General features: G+C 41.0%; 2 protein-coding genes and 1 long non-coding RNA gene across 5 annotated transcripts in view; all 3 read left to right on the forward strand.

Moving 5' to 3' along the window:
- The first annotated feature begins 266 nt into the window (after positions 1-266).
- LOC309712374 lies at positions 267-1,742 on the forward strand. Its single transcript, XR_014278279.1, has 2 exons — positions 267-335; positions 744-1,742. It is a non-coding gene; the product is annotated as an uncharacterized lncRNA (long non-coding RNA).
- A 1,466-nt stretch (positions 1,743-3,208) lies between these two features.
- On the forward strand, positions 3,209-9,477 carry ghdc (GH3 domain containing). The gene is made up of 11 exons (XM_082543158.1): positions 3,209-3,432; positions 3,613-3,888; positions 5,171-5,367; positions 5,461-5,655; positions 5,730-5,849; positions 6,239-6,536; positions 6,657-6,846; positions 8,339-8,410; positions 8,518-8,651; positions 8,763-8,851; positions 8,960-9,477. The coding sequence occupies exons 1-11, from the start codon at positions 3,339-3,341 to the stop codon at positions 9,179-9,181; spliced, it is 1,887 nt and encodes a 628-aa protein (XP_082399284.1). The 5' UTR covers positions 3,209-3,338; the 3' UTR covers positions 9,182-9,477.
- A 56-nt stretch (positions 9,478-9,533) lies between these two features.
- kcnh4b (potassium voltage-gated channel, subfamily H (eag-related), member 4b) overlaps positions 9,534-21,509 on the forward strand; it is a 42,469-nt gene continuing 30,493 nt past the window's right edge. For all 3 annotated transcript variants that reach the window (XM_082543152.1, XM_082543154.1, XM_082543153.1), the window contains exons 1-2: positions 9,534-9,917; positions 13,027-13,770. In XM_082543152.1, coding sequence (XP_082399278.1) covers positions 13,695-13,770 — 76 coding nt within the window. In that variant the 5' untranslated portion in view covers positions 9,534-9,917; positions 13,027-13,694. The remainder of the gene's footprint in view (positions 9,918-13,026; positions 13,771-21,509) is intronic.

Raw genomic sequence — 21,509 nt, forward strand, 5'->3', positions numbered from 1 at the left:
GCCTCCAGGGCCAGAGAACAAAGGCGTCTCAGGTGAGATGAATGGGGGGTCTGCAAACGGAGCGTCCGTGTTGCAAAACTTGAACTCCGGAAAGTTATAAGAAAGACCGTCTTTTATGTCCAGTAAGGTTTGTCGGTCGTACACAAGGAGACATGTGCTACTCGCGAAAAAATGAAGGAAAAGTAAAATTAAACACAGAAAAAAGCTGTTGCTTGGGGGAGCTCGCGACAAGGCTGCCATACTCGGCGCCATCTTGTTCCTCTTTTGGTGTGTCGGAGGAGTAACGTATTTACTTGCATTCCTGTGTGAGTTAATACTGTGTGCGTGCTTACCATGTGAGTATTGTAAGATGAGAGTGATGCTTGTTTGACTTTATCTGTGTAATTTGCTACGTGAGAAGCTAGTCCTGTTGCTATCGCTAAGATGCGTTTTTTTGGCCTACTACAGGCAGCCTTGTGTTCAGCCCATATTTCATTCCATATACGACTTACTGTCAAGCATTGTGGTTGTAGGTGGATGTAACTATTTACTATGTTTATTCTCTGAATCGTTGTAATCTGCAGAGGTCTGGTTTGCCAATGTATATACGAGCCAGAAATTCATTTATGGTCTTAGGGTGCCATCTAGTGGCCATGAGGTTATGGCAGATTGTATAACATTACGCTGGAAACCCACAGTACTGTATAAGGGGTACACTGCTATCCATAGTGGTTAATACAAATGTTTGTTCTTTCTGTTTACAGATGACCACACACACCCATATACATACTCACACCCCCTTTACCTGCATGTGAATACTGTGATGCAATTGCCTCCCTACCGTAATGAGGTGGCAGATGACATCAACAGGATGTACAGCGTTGTACATCCTGTTGATGTCATCTGCCACCTCCTTATTAAAGTTATTTGAACTACATCACTGTGGAGTACCATTCCTTCTGACCGAGGAGGACTCAGTTGAAGCGTGATCGGCAATCAGTGCAAACATACATTACATATAGGTACCTGGGTGTTCACCTGAATAATAAACTAGACTGGAGCCACAACACTGATGCTCTCTACAGGAAGGGACAGACCAGACTCTACCTGCTGAGGCGGCTGAGGTCATTTGGAGTCCAGCTAGCGCTTTTAAAGACCTTCTATGACTCTGTGGTGGCATCTGTCATTTTTTACAGTGTTATATGTTGGAGCAGCAGTTTATCGGCAGCTGAGAGGAAGAGGTTGGATAAACTCATTTGGAAGACCAGCTCTGTTCTGGGACCCAGTGCAGTTGGTGGGAGACAGAAGGACTCTGGCCAAAATAACATCTCTGATGGACAGAGTCTCCCACCCCATGCATGTAAATGTTGTTGAACTGCAGAGCTCCTTCAGTGACAGACTGCTACATCCTAGATGCATGAAGGAGCGTTTCCGCAGGTCCTTCCTCCCTGCAGCTGTCAGACTGTACAATCAAAACTGCTCCCAACAAACATAGAGTTTTACATCAGCGCTGTAACTTGCTCTATTTTATCAACCCATTCACACTATAAGCAGGGTTTGCCTCTTATCTGTATTTAATTTTATTTAATTTAATAACGGTACAGTACTCTGTTTTTGGTAACCCTTGTCCTTGATGTAAATATGTAAAAATTGTGTATGTTTCTGTTCTGTGTCTTGTGTACTGTTTGTTTGTATGTGTCTTTCTTGCTGCTGTTACACCCAAATTTCCCCTTGTGGGACAATTAAAGGATTATTCTATTCTATTCTATTCTATTCTATTCTATTCTATTGCTAACTTAGAAATCGGATGTCCTTGCAGAGCCTTACCTCCATCTTCTACATCCAAAATCGACTGAAGCTGTCTGGTGATGCTTGCTATGTCCATTTTTGATTAATGTAGTTTGTTAACAACGTTAAGTCCGGATAAAGAAATTTAATGTGTGGTTTTAAATATATACTAAATGGTTTTAGGGTGTTTTTACTGACTTTATGTCTCTTCCATTATGTTATTTCTCTCTCCTACAGGGTCCTTTATAATTACATGACCAATTATGCAAATTAGGCGATGACGTCATCTAGCGACTGAGTCCTCCAGCTTCACTGTTTATATTATGCTAACATAGCTGTGTCGCTAGCGATCACATAGCACAGGGGTGTCAAACTCAAATACACAGTGGGCCAAAATTCAAAAATGGAACAAAGTCGCGGGCTAACGTTAATATTTATTTAAAAAAAATACTTCCTCCAGATATAAGAATGAATCTTTTCTTATGAACTCAAACACGTTTTGCTGAAAAACTGAATATGGAACAAGCAAAGCTTAATACTAAACAATATATATATTAGCTGTGTAATACCAGTAGGCCAGCTCTGATAGTAATTTGGCATGGCTTCGCGGGCCAAATGTAATTAAGCTGCGGGCCAAATTTGGCCCACGGGCCAGAGTTTGACACCTATGACATAGCACATCATTATATACCAGCTAACCAAACTTCAGTAACCCCACAAACCTCACTGCTGTTTACGTTCCTGTACGACGTTGGGCACTGGAACCAGCAGGAGGCAGACACCTGACATTGGGGTGTCATCCCAGGGTCCTTTTTTTGTATATTTTTTGTGTAACATATCTGACATACATAAGCACGTTAGACTGAAAGATGCAAAATCCTGACAGTCAGAAAATGCTGTTTTATGCTGAAGCACAGATAAGACATTTTTGAAAATCATGGACTTCTTCACAGTTTTCTGAAACTATTTTACAGTGTGTAGGTGTGCCCCCCTTCCCCCATGTGACTGTTTCAGGGACTGAAACAGTGGTGGCTGTTTGGAAGAATCTAAAATATAAAACAGTTTTTTGTTTACTACATAGTTCTATATGTGTTCATTCATAGTTTGATGCCTTAAGTGAGAATCTACAATGTAAATAGCCATGAAAATAAAGAAAAACATTAAATGAGGTGTGGTCAAACTTTTGACTGGTAGTATATATGTCCACAAACCCTCACACTTCCGTGTTTTATGTAAGAAATATTTAATAAGAATCGAACTTGCAGATTGATTGTCTTTGTTGTGCAATCACAACCACGGACGCTATAGCATTATCCAGGCAGTGGTGCTACATTTAAAGCAAAAACAGATAAATAAAATATAAGTTGTTGTTTTTTTTAGTTGGTATTTCCAGGTTTATTACGTCATGATTTAGTCAAACCAATCAGTGTCTAGTTCTGACCCAAATACGGAAGCAGCACAGACAGCGGCGAAAGTAAAAGTTGACATGCTTTCTTGGGCGTGGAAATGCAGTCCAAAGGCTTTTTATAGACATTAATTATTATAACCACGGGGACGTCACATCTTATTTAATGCTCAAGATGTCTTCCTCTTGGTTTCGCGTTGCACTTCCGCTTTGTTTTGCGGTTTCATCGGTCGCCCTGGCCATCAGCGGACAGATTCCCGGTAAGCGGTGAATGAGTGCGCGAAATAGCGAAATAAAAACCATCTTGTCTCGACAGGATTGCGCACTTTCACGGTAGACTGCGTACTCTTGTTTGTAAATGAGAAGAAAAGTAACGGTCTAATGCTGACTAACAGCGCCCCACCTGGCTCCTCTGTGTTTTTGTGTGTCTTGTGTAACAGCCATGCCGACCCCTCTCCCCGCTGTCATCGGTTTGTGCTCTGTGGCCGGGATGGCATTAATCTTGAAGATAAAGGTTGAAAACCGGACGTTAAGCAGCCTTCTGAGCCAGCATGTAGCGGTGAAGGTTGTAGGCTGGCTGGGCAGGCGGCAGAGAAGGAAACTTGAAGCAGACACACTCAAAGTCAAAGAAGTCCAACAGGAGACTCTGCTGAAGCGCTTGCGTAAAAGCGCAGATACGTATTATGGAAGACAGTACGACTTCAGCTCAATAAAAGGTAAGCAGCGAAGTAGACGGCGTTAGTTTAGCAAGCAGGTAGTGTGAAGACATTTGTGCTTATTCAGTGTTAACGCTTGGGAAGACCGGGGTGACACATTAAAGGAAAAAACTCGTGCCACCAGCTGCCACCAGACCCCAGAGTCCTTAAATAACGGCAACAAATCACAATTTCATATTGATTTGATTCCTATTTTAAACGTGTTGCTTTCCAAATATAATCAAAGCTGCATTTATCTGTTCACAATTTTTATTGTTTTGTGAGCAAGTCAAGCTTTTTTAAAATTTCTTTTTATTTTGTTTTAAACCTGTGTCATCAAATTTATTGTTTTCAATGAACAAATGTCCCCGAGACATTTTCAGCGTACAGGTGACTGAAACAGCATTTCATGCATTGAGTGGAATTTGGCTCGTTTTGTAGACTTAACTCCATGTGCTGATTTGTTATTTAGTTGTGCCAAAGGGTTTCCAAATGAATTCATTTTATGTTATTACAGTAATATTTGTAGGAAATATTGGAGGGAAGAATAATAATGCTGTAAGTCAAAATCTGTTTATTTTTCTCATGTTTTTTTCATTTTTTTGTCAGATAATTGACACTGAAAACACATGTAGCCTGTACACCTGTAGCCAGATGCAATCAAATACAACTACCATCATTTATGTTTATATGTGTATTATTAACGTTACATTCATATTTTTTTTAGTATCACTCCTTTCATTCCTGTACTACAACACCTTTAGTATAGATGTAAAAAGTACTACACTATTTCTATGATCATCTGAGATGAAAATTATCCTGACTACCACAGAGTTAAGATGCTTCCTTGTGACTTTCTCTTTCTCTTCCCCTCCACAATTTCATTGCTTCACTTAAATAGTTTTGATATAGAAGCTGCTGCGTGCTGTGTGTCTTGCTGGAGTGTGCATTTACTTGTGTCCATGGTTCACCTGCCTATGCCCTGTGCACATATAGCAGCAGTATCATATAGTCTGTGGATGAGAATGTGGTTTCTGAGCGTACCACCAACTCATTTCTGCTTGTTGTAATGTTGCTGTTTAAACTATTCACAGCAGGCCAGGGTATTAAATGACCCTGAGTATACTGGGAAATGTCCCAGTGTTCCTGATGGGCACGGACAATGCAGCAGGTCCTGAGAATTGCGATGCTGAAATTGGGGACTGTTTGATACTTGTGCTTAAAATAAGCTCAAATGATGAAAGATAAATTAGAGGTGTCAATACAGTTTTGATTTAAATCATGAAATCTGTTTATTTTCTAGATATTAAAGAATTTCAGGCATACCATCCTATTACTACATACACGCACTATCAAGACCTAATCAACCGCATCGCAGCTGGAGAAGAGAAGCTCATCATTGCAGAGAAGCCATTAATTCTGGCCATGACCTCCGGGACATCAGGATCCAGTGCCATGCTGCTCAGCACTAAGGACACCAACACTGAGTTCTTCCTGCAGGTGAAGTCACTGCTTGATGATGATGATGACGGTGTAGCCCATGCGCTGCGCAAGGAAATTTTACTAATAATACTCGCTGTGTGTTTCCATCAGGGAGTGACTGTGTGCTTAGATGCCATGCAGCAGGCATTCCCTGAGACCAAGAGCCTTCAACGCACCACCAAGTTCTTTTACACTCCTACTTTTCGGCAGTCTGAGGCTGGAATTCCCATCGGACCAAACTCCTCGACACCAGCCTCCTCACGCCACATCCTAAACCTGTACACGACTCCAGCACCTGCCTTCAAGGTACAATCAGCAAGCCTAACAAGTGGTCAGCCTTTGTGTGACCGATTCGGTAATAAAATCTTATGTTTCTTCAGGTTCCCGGTGAGAAGGACACACTCTATTTGCATCTTCTTTTTGCGCTGAAAGATCCTAATGTGGGAACTCTGGAGTCCAACTTCGCCTCCACAGTTTTCTATGCCTTCAGTGCCCTACAGGTACCCAGTTGTTTGTCAGGAATGAGTTACTTTTGTTGTTTTTGTGTTTTTCTTTCTTTTTTATGTGAGTAGAGGCATAAAAACAGGACTTAATGGGAAACCGTAAAGTATGTAAAGTAATTCATCCATTCCATCCTTCAAAGAAAAGCATTAGCAATGTTATTTCTTGTCTATTTTAAGAGACAACGTTTCATTGAGCAGTAGCAGGCTGTTGTTGTCCTTCACATGTGCCTCATTTCGTTCTCACTGGGACATCATTTAGTAAAACAAGATGAAATCTTGAGTCAGGTGTTTAGCTCCCACTGACTGATTAAAACATTTGTGTTAATTGCTTTATGAATAAAGGCTTGGGCAAGTCATTTCTCCCTAATATGCTCTCGATCTCATAGGAGCGTTGGCAGGAACTTGTGGAGGACATTGAACGGGGGAAAATCAGCACTGCTCTGTCTCTGGAGCCCAAAGTGAGGGCCAAGCTTGAAGCGCTAATGAAGCCAGACCCACAGAGAGCTGCCCAGCTCCGGGCCCACTTCCAGGACGGCTTCAGGGGGATTGCCAAGCGCCTGTGGCCTCATCTGAACCTGGTCCTGGCAGTGGACTCAGGCTCCAATCAGATCTACGGTGAAATGTTGAGGGAGAGTTACTGCAAAGGAGTGCCTTTCTACTCGCCCTTCTATGCTGCTACTGAAGGTAAGAGCCTTCATTTACATTTTTAAGCTGTTTAATTAAAAACCGTTGCAGTTGGGCATTTGTAGGGTTTCTATATGTGGATGAGGTCAGCATTTGCTCTCATTATCTGTGCCCCTGCAGGTTTAATTGGGGTGAACCTGTGGCCTCAGGAGTCAGAAAGACGTTACTTGCTGTGCCCTCGCTCAATGTTCTGCGAGTTCCTCCCAGAGAGCAGCCTGGATGAGGAGGCCCCTCACACTCTGCTGATGGAGGAGGTGAAGGAGGGAGAAAACTATGAGCTGCTTGTCACAAATGCTTCAGGACTTTACAGGTTCGATTTCATCTACAAACAAATATAAATAACTGCAGCTGTATGTTTACGTCCTCATGATTGTGATGGGTCACACTGCATTTTAACATGTTCTAAATCTGTTTAAGAATCAAATGGAAGAGTTCATGTTTGATATGTAATACTTTATTAGGTACACTTCACTACTTTTAGGTTGGACATCCTTTTTTCTTAATTCTTCACAGCAAAGATTCAACACGGTACTGGAAACATTCCAGAGAGAATTTGGTCAGTGTTGACATGATGGGAATCTCCCGTTCCACAAATGCTCTATTGGACTGAGACTTCTGTGACTGTGGAGGTCATCTGAGTACAATGAACTCATTGGTCAAGAAACCATTTTGAGACTTGATTGAGCTTTGTGACATGGTGTGGTATCCTACCGGAAGCAACCATCAGAAGATGGGTACACTGTGGTCATAAAGGGATGGACATGGTCAGCATCACTATTCAGTTGGAGGCTGTGGAGTTTAAAAGGATCTTGGTACCAAGGAAACAAAGAAAATATCCCTGACACCATTATGCTACCACCACCATCTGCCTGAACGATTGTTACAACAAGGCTTTCATGTTGTTTATGCCAAATTCTGATCCTCTCTCCAAATGGTGGAGCAAAAAATGAAACTCTAGGCAACTTTTTCCAATCTTGTCCAAATTTGGTGACCCTATGTGAATAATAGCCTCAGTTTCCTGTTCTTCAGAATCAGATTACTTGTGGGAATAAATGTGGATTACAGTTGCTCCAAGTCGGTAACAGTAACAGACTAAACAATACAGTATGTTACAGATTTTACAAATTTAAGAAACAGCACTAATATATACAAATCACTCAATTATAAATATCAAGAATTAACAGAGGTGATTCTAAATAAATATCAAGAATATTGCAGAGTATGAGTGGCAGCTGATGTGGTCTTCTGCTGCTGTACCCATCTGCTTCATAGTTCAATGCACTGTGATTATAGAAATGCTCTTCTTGATAATTTGGTTGCAACAAGTCATTATCTGAGTTTCTGTTGCCTTCCTATAGGCTCAACTCAGTCTGGCCACCCTCCTTTGAGCTCTGACATCAGCAAAGCATTTCTACCAGAGATCTGCCGCTCACTGGATATTTTCTCTTTTCCGTGCCATTCTCTGGAAACCCTAGACATGATTGTGTGGTGAAATCCCAGCAGACACCAACAACCATGCCACATTTAGTCACTTAGATCAACTTTCTGACCCATTTTAACACCTGGTATGAACTTCAGTGGGTTATCTTGACCATGGCTACATCTCTGTGTGCACCAAGTTTCTGAGTGGCTCATTAGATATTTGTGTTAATGAGCAGTTGAACAGGTGTACTTAACAAAGTTGCTAATGAGTGTAAAATCAGATTTGTCCGATGGCTCTTTATGACCATCACTGCAATTAAAATGTGATATTACAACTATAACAAACTCTCATATTTACCTGTATATTTCCCTTGTTACAGATATCGCATCGGAGACATTGTAAAAGTTGTTGGATTTCACAACCAGTGTCCCATCGTGGAGTTTCAGTACAGGTACAGCACTGGACAGCAGTACAGTTTTTCTTATGCTGTGTGTGTGTGTGTGTGTGTGTATATAAAGCATGACACGATACTTTCTCCTTGCTTCCATGCTCCATTAGACGAGGTCAGATGCTGAATGTTCGAGGAGAGAAAGTGTCAGAAGCGTTGTTCCTCAGTGCTTTGAAGAAGGCCGTCGCTCAGTGGCCAGGAGCTCAGCTGGTTGACTACTGCTGTGCTGAGAGCGGCATCCTGGGTAATATTTGTTCTTGTTTATACCCTTAAATCATAGAAGAAAGTTGAATATGATGCGAAAACTATTGAACCCTTTGCAGCATATTTTATTTTATTTATTGTGGCATTGCAGGAGATACAATTGGTGGCTCGGACCCTCACTACCAGGTGTTCTTAGAGCTGAAAGGTGTGAGGAGGCTTACAGAGGAACAACGACATAAGGTAAGAGAAATCCTAATGAAGGTTCACCAACAGGCAGCATGTTTACAGTCTGTCATTAAATCACTCTACCTTGTCTTTTTGTTTGGTGTTTCCTCTCTTGCTTCCCAGCTGGACATTTCTCTCCAGCAGGATTCGGCCGTCTACAAATCCTTCCGTATCAAAGGCAGCATCGGGCCAATGAGAGTGCAGCTGGTGGCAGAGGGAGCGTTTAACAAACTTCGTAAGCAGATGATGGCGTACTCGAGCACCTCACCCAATACGTTCAAAATGCAGCGAGTGCTGCGCAGGAAAGAATATGCTGAATTCCTTCTGGGCAAAACGATTTCCTGAGATCACTTACAGACTGATGATATTGGATGTTTTTTATTTATGACTGACTTAATGAAGTGTGCCTGTGGGAGATGTTAACCACAATGCATTAACTCTGATTTTTAAACAATAAAAATGCACTTTTGACTTTTGACAAAATATCCCCGAAGTCTCATCTGTACAAAACCCCCAATTTAGAAGTTTCCCGAGTATTTCCAGTGGAAATTTTCTGGTGACACCAGCACGAGAAAATCTTTGAGCTGTATTTAAATGTAAGCTTCAGTTGCCATTCCTCAATAAATTTCACTTTACTTTTCTCCAATGTTTTTTTTTTTCTGGGCAGTTAAAGGAAAAGCAAAAGAACATGCTGTTAATATCTTGCATTTTTTAATGGAGTTGCTTAAGCTTTCATTTTATACCATCTGTTACTAAATGTTGCACCATCTAATGATCCCATTTTGTGAAATTACCTGTGATGACTAAAGCAGCATTTGGCAAGATTTAAATCTAGTACGCTACTGTTATGTGGCTGAATTTTGTGTTTTTGGTCCCTTTAGTATTGTTAGACAGCAGTCACAGCATGTCCTGGTGAAGGTAATTATGCTATTTTTAGCTTAGTTAATTATCTGACATCATATGGTTGTTGGTGGAAGTCGTGTTTTTTAGCTGGTTCTCTTTCAGATTGTGCAGATTTGGCCAGCTTCTAGTTTCATCTTAGAGTCAAGTGGATCCATCAGACCAGAAGAGCTGATTACTGGTAAGCATCCTTGGCCTTTAGACTGTAACTGATGATGCTTATGAAATCAAGATAGCCTTCAGTATCTGCCTGCTCGCATTGTTCACCACCTGTACAGCTTATTTCTTCAGTTACATCATAAACAATAGTGCAATAGGAGTGTCAGGACTTTGTTGTTACCACCAGAGGGAGCTAGTCTAATATTTAAGACATGCAGCATAATGCTATCTCCCACAGGTCCAGCATTTAACTGCTTGTCAGCCTTGACTGAAGCAGTGAATTCTTGTTGATAGCTCTGACTGTGAGGGCTCTCGTCTGAATTAATATCATCTTCTTATAAATAATCAAGGTTTTGGAAAAAAGGGGAGCAGACAAAGAAGACGGAGAAAGCGCATATTTATATGTATGTTGACTAGACTAATCCTCACATCCTTATTTGATTCTGTGAGATTTTCCTGTTGCCATCTTTAGCCTCAAAGAAAGTCTGAGTCTGAATAAGCCCCGGTCTGAGCCGACTGCTTCTCTCCTGCAGGTCGATTCGTTCACAAAGTGGGCTAATATTTTTAGAAACGCCCCATTTCAGCAGAGATTTGACATCGTTCTCGCTTTATTTTGGCTTCATAATGCCTCAACTGTATATACAAGTGTTACATTTTGGCTTAAGAAAGCTGGCAAACAGCACTGCATGGAAGAACTTAAAACAATATGGCACTAGTTTGATTTCAGGCCTTTTTCTTAAGTATCCACCTAAAAAAAAAAAAAGGTTAGTTTGTTTGTATTTCACAGTTGTGTATATGAACAGCATTATTGGGGTGGTTTCACATTAAAATGTATTTCTTGGCAGGTACTTTCATTCTTCCCTTTGCTGTTTATTCATTCCAGATTGCCTTCTATCTCTTCTTGGTTGTTTAGTTAGATGGCTTGTGTCTTCCTCTGCCTGCCGTCCTCATACGCCCAGAGGATTTACAGACACACAAACGCTCAGAGCCCGCGATCACACATCTGTTCTCTCACAAGTTAATTCATTGTAAACAGACAGATTTGAGAAAGGCAGGCTTGACTTCTCAATGGGATGCAGGGGGGAACCCCTGCATCCCATTGTGTGTTGAAGTGAGAGAAGGGATGCTGCGGGATGTGTGAATCGGCCTGGCTGCTGAGTTTATCTGGCATACAATTTAAATCAGGATTAGGGTTGTGGATTTTCATTCAAGTTTAGTAAATTACAGTCAGTTCAATCAGCAGAATATTCAAGGAATTGATTTTCAGATGTTATTATGTGCATAATTAAGGGGCCAAAGTGAATTTTACAAGCACGCCAGCAGTTCCCTTAAAACTGAGAACTATGGGAAATGTAGTTGGGGATAATATTTCACCTGACCCTGTGTGCGTCACTCTGTCACATTAGACCGAGGAGATGATCGTGAGCATGTTTAATGTATTAGCCTCTTTATTAGTGACAAGCAGCGACGGATGAACTACAAGAAGAAGGGACAATGAGATGTCATTAAAAATAGAAAACAGTGAATGGCTGCCAAGGCTTGAATAGGATCCGAGAGAGGAAACAATCCTCTCTTAAAAGCCTCCAAGCTTCTCTTTTACTTTCACTGTCTTTTTTTTTCTCCACCTTTTTTGTTTCTCCTCCAAATCCAGCTCACCTCTGCTCCCAGCAATTAACATTTAATGTGTTTGTGGTTTTGTTTAATTATCCCCTAAAATACCCACCTTCGGTGGACGTAACAGCTTTCATCTCTTCTCTGAGGTGGCTATTCTCAGAAGTCTGCAGCTGCTTTCAGAAATGTTAGTCAAGATAAAAACAAATGTACTTTTTTTTTTTCACTGAGAAGATTAAAAATGCAATTTCTGGTGAGAGGAAACACCCACACTGCTGCTGAATCTGCTAAATCTTTCCAAGATTACCAACCCCCACAAGAAATTTCTATTATATTTCTTTCCTCATCATTTTTGTTTACTTGACTCCCAATCTGCATAGAGACACATTTGATGGATGGAACAGAAAATATGTAGGGAAGATCTCATTCTTTTTATCTTATTTTGCTATATTAGTGGGTATTATCGTGTGTGTTGTACGTCTTTTGAGTCACAAAACAGCCATAATAAAACATTCTTGAGGCCTATTGACTTCTAATTGGAATATGGAGGATTGTAGGATTTATTCTAGGTCTTTCTCTTACTTCTTGACAAAACAAAGCAACTGTAGGTTTTCATTCAGCACCTCATACATATACCAGTGATTTAAAATGTACTGATGAATGTGCTAGTTAAGTAAAAATGCTGAAAACCTCCTTCTAAATTAATAACATACCGATCAAAATACAATAATACAGGCTTATAATATTAGCTGCATGACCCCCCAAATAACCCCTAATATTAGGTTTCACGTTCAACATTTAATATTGATCACATTAATTAATAGCAATGGATCGTCTTTCCCCGATTACTACAATTTTAATGAGATTGATTTTGACAGGATTCTTCGAACACGGAGGGGAGATGATTTATCTTCCCGATGAGAACGTTCACTGTCTAGAGGTATTTCCCCTCGTTGGCTAAGCCGTATTGCTTTCTTGGGTCAAAGTGAGTTAGGTTTGGGGGTTTTGGCATCGCGTTGTCACGAAAAACATCTCCAGGCTTATCCTTTTAATCCGCTCTTAGCGGCTTTTATCCCAGAGTCTTAACTCGCTCATGGATACTCCACAGGGGGTGACAGGGCAAAGGCAACCAGCCTCATTTTTAATAGTCAAGATGGAAATTAACAAAAAAAAAAAACCCTCTAAGAACGGTGTTTTGAAGCTGTGCCTCCTTTACTCTGCAACTTGGATAAAATAAATAAATTAGAGGACTTTGACAGTCTCCCTTTAGCCAGGCTCCTTTGACAATACAGCACACAGTCCAACAGAATACAAAAGGCTTCGTTAACCGATGTGCAGGTAATCCATCTTTCCTTGCTTTGCAGACATGCCCACAAAAGCCATGTGCTGATAGTACCACTGCTGGGTGTGATGGTGCTGTCAGATGCTCCCAAAGCCTCACCCCTCCCTCTTTCCTCTACCTCTCCCTTTCTTCCCTTACTCTCTTTCTCCCCCTCTCTCTCTCTATACCCCCACCACAGATGAAAACAGGTCCCTACAGAGGATGCCTGTATCTCATTGGCTGATATATCACCGGCGCGGATGGGAGCAGGAGTGAGGGAGAGGGAGAGTAGCGAGGAGGGGAGAACGCTCAAGAAGATGCAACTACTCCCCCACAGCATCCTGACACATCACTGAGCATCACTGAAAAGAGGTGTAGACACATGCTGTTATTTTTCGTCGCACAGATTTGCGGTCCTCTTTTAAATGGAAAGCGCAGCGCACTTGGAGGATAACTTCCTCCACACTGCTGCCGGGATCGGCGCTCCGACTGAAAGGTGCAGACAAGCAACAGCTGGGCTCACTGTTTTGAAGCTCTTTGGATCTCAGAGTCAGTTGCACTTGATCCCTTCTTCAGCTGCTCGTGACCGTGACTCTTAATTTCTCCTTTTCGAGACTGCACCCAAACCTCTGCATTGTTGGAGTGAGCTATTTTAGTCCTCCCAAAGCCACGCTGTTGATTTACTGAGAAGGCATCGCTCGGGGAAGGGTGGCAGCATTTACTGTAAATGTGCATCCCTGCGGCTGGTGCCAGAGAGTCACCCTCAAAGTCTCACGCACCTGCTGAGACTCCCTGGAAGCTACCTGCTGTGCCTTTGGGATGGTGTGACCTCAAGCTAGCAGGTGACCTTCCTAAATCGGGGTCAAGATGCCGGTGATGAAGGGCCTCCTGGCCCCACAGAACACCTTTCTAGACACCATCGCCACACGCTTCGATGGCACACGTAAGTGTCCTGTGAGGCTGAGCTTCTCTGATAAATCCTCACTCAGTGAAAAAAAAAAAACCTGGTAGTTTAGGTTGCTGACTTGGACTTTGCCTCATTTAAATCTATTGTGTGGTCATTTGTCTCCTCTTTTCTTGTCAGTTTTTAAAATACAGCTAATAAACTAAAGTAATGGAAGTTTTGTGGCTGGCATCAAATCAAATACAGACTCCTGTGCTGTGTTTTCACTGTGAGAGAGCCCACTGCCTGAATTAAAATTTGTTTCTCTTCATCCTCTGCTTTAAACTTGGGCAGAACTTGGATTCAGCTCTTCTCAGGTCATCACAATCAGTACAAATGTCCTGACTAAAATAGCATCTGCTGCTGGTTCCACTTGAATAAAAAAAAAGAAAAGAAAAAGTTTTCTTGCACTCAACATCTCACATTTGTTTCACACATTTAGCCTCACAGTAGCCGAGCAGCCATTAGGCAGCACTGCCATTTTTGCTTAGCTCGTGCCTCTTGTTTTGCACCTTGTGCCCCTCTCAGGGGAGGTTGCGGCTCGTTGTAAATAAATGCCACGGGGACGTCTGTGTTTTGTTTGTTTGTCGATTCAGCCTGTCCTCCCTCGCCTGGTTTCAGCAGCCAGATTGAACGGATGGCTCGCTGTGATTCTTAGAGCTCGGTCTCCGTTCCACTTGGGGAAATATAAACACAGTGAAATGGGAGACATTACCGTGTAAGTGATGTGCAGGGTATGCAATTATAGCTTCAATTTGCGAGCCGGGTATTCTAATGAGATATCTCTCAATTTCTTAAAGCACACTTGCACTCACCTCGTCGCGAATTGTTCTTGTATCTGGGCACTAAAGGAGCTGAAAATACAAAAGTGGAGTTTTGTGAGCCGAGAGGATTCGCACTCAGTCTAGAGATGATGTGACTACTGCACAGTTCAGCTGGAGGGCCAGGAGGTCAGACAGGTCCCTGTGTGCCCTTGAGCTAAACATTTCAATGTTGACAGTAATGTTGAGAAACATTCAGTGCTCTTTAGGGTGTTTCAGGGTGTCATAGGACTCTTCCACATTTACTTGTTGTATTTTGGTCGTACAGCCATTAGATCTGGAGCTGAGCCCACTTCTAAAACTTCAGAATAAAATACAAATGACAGTAAACAGGTGACAAATTAAAGGAAAAATATTGTCTTAGTAGGATGGTGGACCACTGAGTGCCCTCAGATCAACCTCATTGTTCATTAGCTTTAATTCTACAAGTCTTACAGTCGCCCTATAGATTTTTCTCATTTAATAGATATTTCCTTACTTGCTGAGAGTACAACAACTTTGTATTGATTTGACACTTCTTTCTAAGTCAGCAGCCACATACAGCTCATTTTGATCTTAAGTGGGCTGGATCAGTGAAACTTCCCTTTCTGTGAGCGTGAAGAAGTTTAGCTACAACTTTAATCCCTGAGATGTATAAAAATAAGAAAAAGAAGTGCAATTTCCACAGCACGTCTCTAATTTACTTTAAAATAGTATGAATAGCCATAGGAAAGGACTTTATCAGTAGCCAGAGCTGTGAAACGTATGAAAATATGGTTAAAAGCCCAAACTTTATGCACTTCACATTTTCCAAAGCCGTTCAGTGAACCAGAATGAAGTCTGTGTTGGGCTGAATCTAATCCCCAGGCCTTATTTATGATCACCCTTCCTCTAAGTGAACCCAAACCACTCAAGAGGATACCTCCCATGGGTTAACTAACCCACCAGATGCCCTTGCTGTTAGTTAAGTGTTCAGGTTTTCCTTTAATTTGTCATTTGTTTATATATACTGTAGTGCCGGTTTTGAGTGTGTAACGTTCATTCAGAATAAAAGATAAATCAATAAAAACATGTAGCCATTAGCGAGACGTGCATCTAAAAAAAATTTTCCCCAACTCATTGTCATCCCTGCCATAAGGCTGTGGCTCCTACAGGAGTGGCAGAGTGCCCACTGCTCAAAATAGCTTCCTTCCTGTTGCCCGGGTGACAGGGTCCTGCCACTTGACATGGATGATGCTCGAACACTTTGGACTCGGAGAAAAAGATGGTCGACTAAAGAGAAAACACTTGAACTTGCTTTCTAATTAAGGACTTGTAAGCAGCTGGTCTCTTGTTCCAGGAAAGAGCATCTTAAAACAAGTGGCATTGTGGGTCGTGCACCTGCAGTCTCTCTTCTGTGTCGCCCCCAACTGCCGTCGGTCTGGTGCATGCAGCATTCATTAGAGTGTTTGTTTTTGTGGGTTTCACTTGGATGTTTGAGCTTCACTGGATAGAATTTAGACACAGGGAACCTGCATTCATATTTTCAGGATGGAAGAAAAAAATTGTCTGATTTGTGATACTCCAGTTCGCTTTGCTGGAAAATCAGTATTAGGAGTCCTAAAATATGCCTGGAGAAGATTCTTAATTATTTTTACAAGACTTATTTTAATGTTAAATTACTGCAAATTAATTGTATTAATTAAAAAAATTAAGTCAAGTCAAACTCAAGATTCAGTTAAATTTGAAAATGAATCTTCATGTGCAGGAAACATGTAAAAAGTAGCAGGTCTCAGTTTAAATCAGCCAACACATCATCACTAAATGTGCAGTTACACAAAGACAACAGACCATCAATTAAACCTGCTACATCATTTACTAACTGTTCAATATTGAAAATAAAGTCAAAGAAGTTCAATTAGATCACAAAAAAAAACTCTTCATGAAAACATAACCCTTGGCTTGACTCACCAATTACAGTTTATATTAGCTCATCAGCCACTTCAATAGGTACACGTTGCTAGTTCCAGGTTGGACTCCCTGCTGCTGGAAACCTTGTTTGAATATTTTGGTCCATATTGATGTGGCAGCTGCGCATCCATGATGAGAATCTGACGTTCTACGGCATCCCAAAGGTGCTCATTTGACTGTGATCTGATGACTGTGGAGACCCTCTGAGTACAGTGAACTCATCGTCATGTTCAAGAAGCCAATTAGAGAGTTGTGAGATGGTGCGTTATCCTCTGGAAGAAGAAAGTCAGAAAATGGGTACGCTGTGGTCATAAAGAAATAGACATGGTCAGCATCAATAATCAGGTAGATTGTGGAGTTCAAATTATGCTCAGGTAGTATTAAGGGACCAAACTATGCCAAGAAAATATTCCCCACACCATTACATCACCACTGCCAGCCTGAAACTTTGATACAAGGCAGGATGAATCCATATTTTCATGTCGTTTACGTCAAAGTCTGACCCTACCATCTGAATGCTCCAGCAGAATCAGCACTCATCAGACCAGGCAGTGTTTTTCTAGTCTTATGATCCCGTTTTTGTGACCCTGTGTGAAGTGCAGCCTTAGTTTCCTGTTTTTAGCTGACAGAGGTGGCTACAGGTGTGGTCTTCTGCTGCTACAGCTCATCTGCTTCGAGGTTCATTTAGAGATGCTCTTCTGCATACCCTGGTTACAGCGAGTGGTATTTAAGTTTCTGTTGCCTTCCTATCAGCTCAAACCACTCTGGCCATTCTTCTCATTTCCTTTAGAGAACTACTGCACAATGGATACTTTCTCTTTTTCACACCATTATCTGTAAAACTGTAGAGATGAATTTCTGAACAATTCAAATCAGCCCGTCTTTCACCAGCACCATGTCACATTCAAAGTCCCCTTTAATCCCTATTCTGATGCTCAGTTTAACCTTCAGCAGGTTGTCTTGAACATGTCTGCACAAAATGCTTTGAGTTGCTGCTAATGAATTGGCTGGCTAGATATTTGCCCTAACAAGCAGTTGAACAGTTGTGCTTAATGATGTGACTGATTGTATTATGTGTTATTTATGCATTATTTACACAAGGAAAATTATTTGTAGATTTCTATATGAAACCTGTGCAGTCTTTTACTTTTACAATTTCTATTATGTTAAATAAGTTAATAGTATCACATCATTGTACACTGAACACCAGTTTCTTCTCAAATCTAATATTTTTACAAGCAATATGCAATGCAGTTTAAAACATAAACTGATGACGAGGTAAAAGTTTCTTACAGCAAAAATGGCTAAGTCCATCAGTCTGAGTAAAGAATGTATTTAGATCAGCGGAACCAAAAGAAGCTCCCCTGCTGAGTGAGCAGCCTCGCAGTCAAACATTGTCCAAAAATTTTATTTAATGTGCCACTCCAACTAAGCCCCTGCCTTGACTGCCATATATAATAAGAGCAGCATCTGAGACAGTTATTTCATCATTACATTCCTGCATGTCCATGTAATTATTTCCACTATGCAAAACAAGGCTACGTTGTGCTTTTGTGCATCTGTTTGCTCTGACGGACCAAATAATACATTATCTTAAAAGCCCCAAATCTTACAGTCATTATCTATCGTGCAGCTTCACGTTGAGCATTTTCCGGGTGTTTCAGGGTAATTTCTCCACCAAGAGTTTTTTTTGCGTGTTTATCCTCATAAATATTGATGTGGCTGTGCTTGACCTTAAGAATAACAGTTATTAAAGCGAAAGCAATTTTAAGTTGCTTATAATTTAACGGTTCCTGGTCTGAGACAATTACCCAGCTGAACAGCCCTGCGGTAAGCAAAATGTCAGGGCAGGTTAGGTCGGATAACCTTTGACACACACAGCACAGTATTTGGCTCACAGCAATGTCAGCGTCCATGTTTCCCAAAAGGAGATGTCTCCCTGTGTGTATCTGAGTGCCTGTGCTCAAGGCAACAAAACCACATCACGCTCTTTCAAAAAAAAAAAAAATCTCTTTGTTGGTTTGAATAGTCTTTCTTTTTTTATTATTATTATTTCTGAAGGGCAATTATAAAGGATCAAAGGTCAGGGTGAAGTTACAATTGCAGTTCTGGCTGTAGATTTGTTTTGCACGTCAGCAGTCTGGATGCTCATCCTCAACACTGCCTAAAAACCAGAGTTTCCATTATACTGGTGGCACTGTGCTCTGCCTGTGTGTGTTACAGTATAGATGCCCATCCTTTATACCCAACTCCACCTCCCTGAGCTCTTGTACACGACCTCCCCAGCAGCATTTTTACACTGACAGCAGTGCTCACCCTGCAGGGCAGCGTAACCACGGGGCAGCTGCCGGCAAAGATAAGAAGTGGGTTTATTTTCCCCCTAAACACTTTTCTAATAAAAGGCAGCTAAAGAACCAAAGAGGAGCCAGGAAAGAATGTCAGGCTGACGCTCACGGAGCTCATTGTTACCCAGCTGATGAGCGGGTCTTAATAGGCAGCTGCAGAAACCAACACCAAATAGAAGCCAGATAATAGCTGAGACTCTTTTGTGGCTGTATCCTTTGCTGCTCTTTTTGTTTTGTTTTTTTAAAAGTCAGTGGTAACAGGTGGCAAAGTTTGATCTGTACATTTGGAATAGGCTCTGCTGTAATTGTTCAGGTTGGTGGTTGAGTCCCCAGGTGGCTTACTCCATGCATGTCGGTGTTTTCAAGCAAGACACCGAAATAAATCTGCTTCTAATGTGCAGGTCTGCACCTTACATTGCAGCTCCGCCTCCATCGGTGTGTGAATTTAGGTGTGAGTGGGTGTGAGGCTTTGTAAAGCACTTTGCACTGTTCTTGATATAAAGGTGCTATGGAGCTGCAGTCTTTTTACCTTTAACGGGAGTTAGATCACGACTGCACAGATACTTTTTTTCTGTCTTTGCGTTTAATTCAAACATCTTTATTAATCGTTGACATCAAAGTGACTGATTTTCCCACGTGCCTCTTTGTCAAACCAGTGACCCTTTCCCCCTGCAAGCCCACTCCTTCTTGTGCTCTCACCCATCTGCCCCAATAAGTAATTACATGCTACTGAGTGGTAATTAGCTTCTGAGGAAGTGGCCAGGCCTCTTGGGTTTCATCAGTCTTTTATGCACAGAAGAACTCTTATATGGACACGAGGCCGGCTGCTTGATGTTAGCAGTAGCATGTAGTGTCATCATGTCAGATTACAGTTGTAGCGAGTCAGCTGAGCGGCTACTGGAAGCAATATCCCTCAGAGGATTACAGACTAAGAATTGAGGCATTGTCACAGCCACACAAATGCATGCACAGACAAAACTGTTTACAGTGCGGTTCATGTGGTTGCTGTATAGCTTAACTTATTAATGAAGAAATAAACATGCGACTGTAGAACTGAAATAAATAAGGTGAAAGGTCTTTATTCAGGAAATAAAATGGTTATCGTTGACCAAAAGCCAGTAGGATTTTGGATTAATTTGCATAAAATAATATCTGTGGGAAATAAAAGTTTATGAGACTTGCACATGTTATTCAGCAAGTTAGTCTTTTTCACCTGCAGTAACAAAATAATTTCCCAAATTTAGGATAAATAAAGCATATATTTTCTTAATGAAGGTGACAGCACCTCATTTAAAAATCATTTAAAACATCTTTGACAGCTGTAAATATTTAAAACCTTTTACCACATGACTACTCTGCAGTGGGTTATTTATGATTATTTGACATTTTAAATGACAAGAACGTCATATTTTTATTTTGTTTGGTTTGGTTTTTTTGCATTTGTGAAATAGCTATTTTTTTAAATTACAAACAAAACTGGACAATAATGAAGTGGAGGAAAAACTATCCAATAGCATGTATAGTATACAACTACTTAGTAAAGCAGCTTTGAAGGTCTGCACCTCTCAGAGCCTACTTTGATAATAAAATAAAATAATTAGCAGCCTATTAGCTTTATACAGTAAAAGTAAACAAAAAATAGGAAAGTTTCAATTTGATTTTGACAAAAGTCCAGCAGCAGATCAAACATACCAGGAAGCCAGCAGCGTTGGTGGTGAAAGCAAACAAATCTGTCCACACGCTGTTAAATTCTCCATTTTCTTCTGTGTTTTTAATTTTTAAAAATTTTGAAATCCATAACTAGATACTGTATTTTTTTTTGTTCTATATCACTGCATACCACCTTAACTGAGGTTCACAGGGAGTCAGTAGAGATGGGCAAAAGCCACAGGTTCAACACCCCTTATCTCACACCACCAGCAACAACAATTGCTTGACTTAATCATCAATTAGTGAATGAATACAAAAACCTACATGATGACTGAAAGAGTGGAACTTGAAATAAAATGCTAACTCATTTAAAAGTTTTAGTGCACTTTAAGAAAACCTTTCCATTTGCCCATCCATGAAACTTTGCACACCTCCAAACACAGCATAAAAGTTTTTCCCTTCATGGCCCGTTGGTTCTAATGTTTCCTTATAAAGTGATTAATGACTACCCCTGCCCTTGACCTATTTAGAGGACCGATTTAGGGATGCTGAGTAGAGATGTACCTATTCTTAGGTAAACATTACATAAACCAGAGATGAATGCGGTTGCTCTCTGACACTTGCTGGCTCACTGAGTTAGAGTGTTAGGAATTTATAGAACATGAAAAACAGGCCATGTTTCTTTTTTTTCCCAGCTGGATAGGCAATCACATCTTGTTCCGCCATTGTTTCTCAGGTGAAGGGTTTTTTTAAGATGTGAAACCGGGTGTGTGTGTGTGTGTGGGGGGGGGGACGACTGAGTTTTTTAGGATGCTTTCTATTCAGAGTTGTGACTTTACCTGCAGAAAAAAAACCTGAATATACAGTATCATAAAAAAATAACAGGTGTGAATCTTTGTTCACAAAGATCTGCAGCAGAATATGGAACAGAAATAGTACAATTTCTCCTTGCTGAGCACCATCAAGCCATAGCATAGACTGGCATAAAACTTCC

The sequence above is a fragment of the Aulonocara stuartgranti genome, assembly GCF_965226115.1.
Source record: "Aulonocara stuartgranti genome assembly, chromosome: 8".
Taxonomy (NCBI): domain Eukaryota; kingdom Metazoa; phylum Chordata; class Actinopteri; order Cichliformes; family Cichlidae; genus Aulonocara; species Aulonocara stuartgranti.

Excerpts from the sequence above, each read along its gene's own strand:
- ghdc (XM_082543158.1), top strand. The coding sequence starts at position 3,339 with ATGCTCAAGATGTCTTCCTCTTGGTTTCGCGTTGCACTTCCGCTTTGT. Across the intron at positions 3,433-3,612 it reads CATCAGCGGACAGATTCCCG|CCATGCCGACCCCTCTCCCC; the intron begins GTAAGCGGTGAA and ends CTTGTGTAACAG. Across the intron at positions 3,889-5,170 it reads CGACTTCAGCTCAATAAAAG|ATATTAAAGAATTTCAGGCA; the intron begins GTAAGCAGCGAA and ends TTTATTTTCTAG.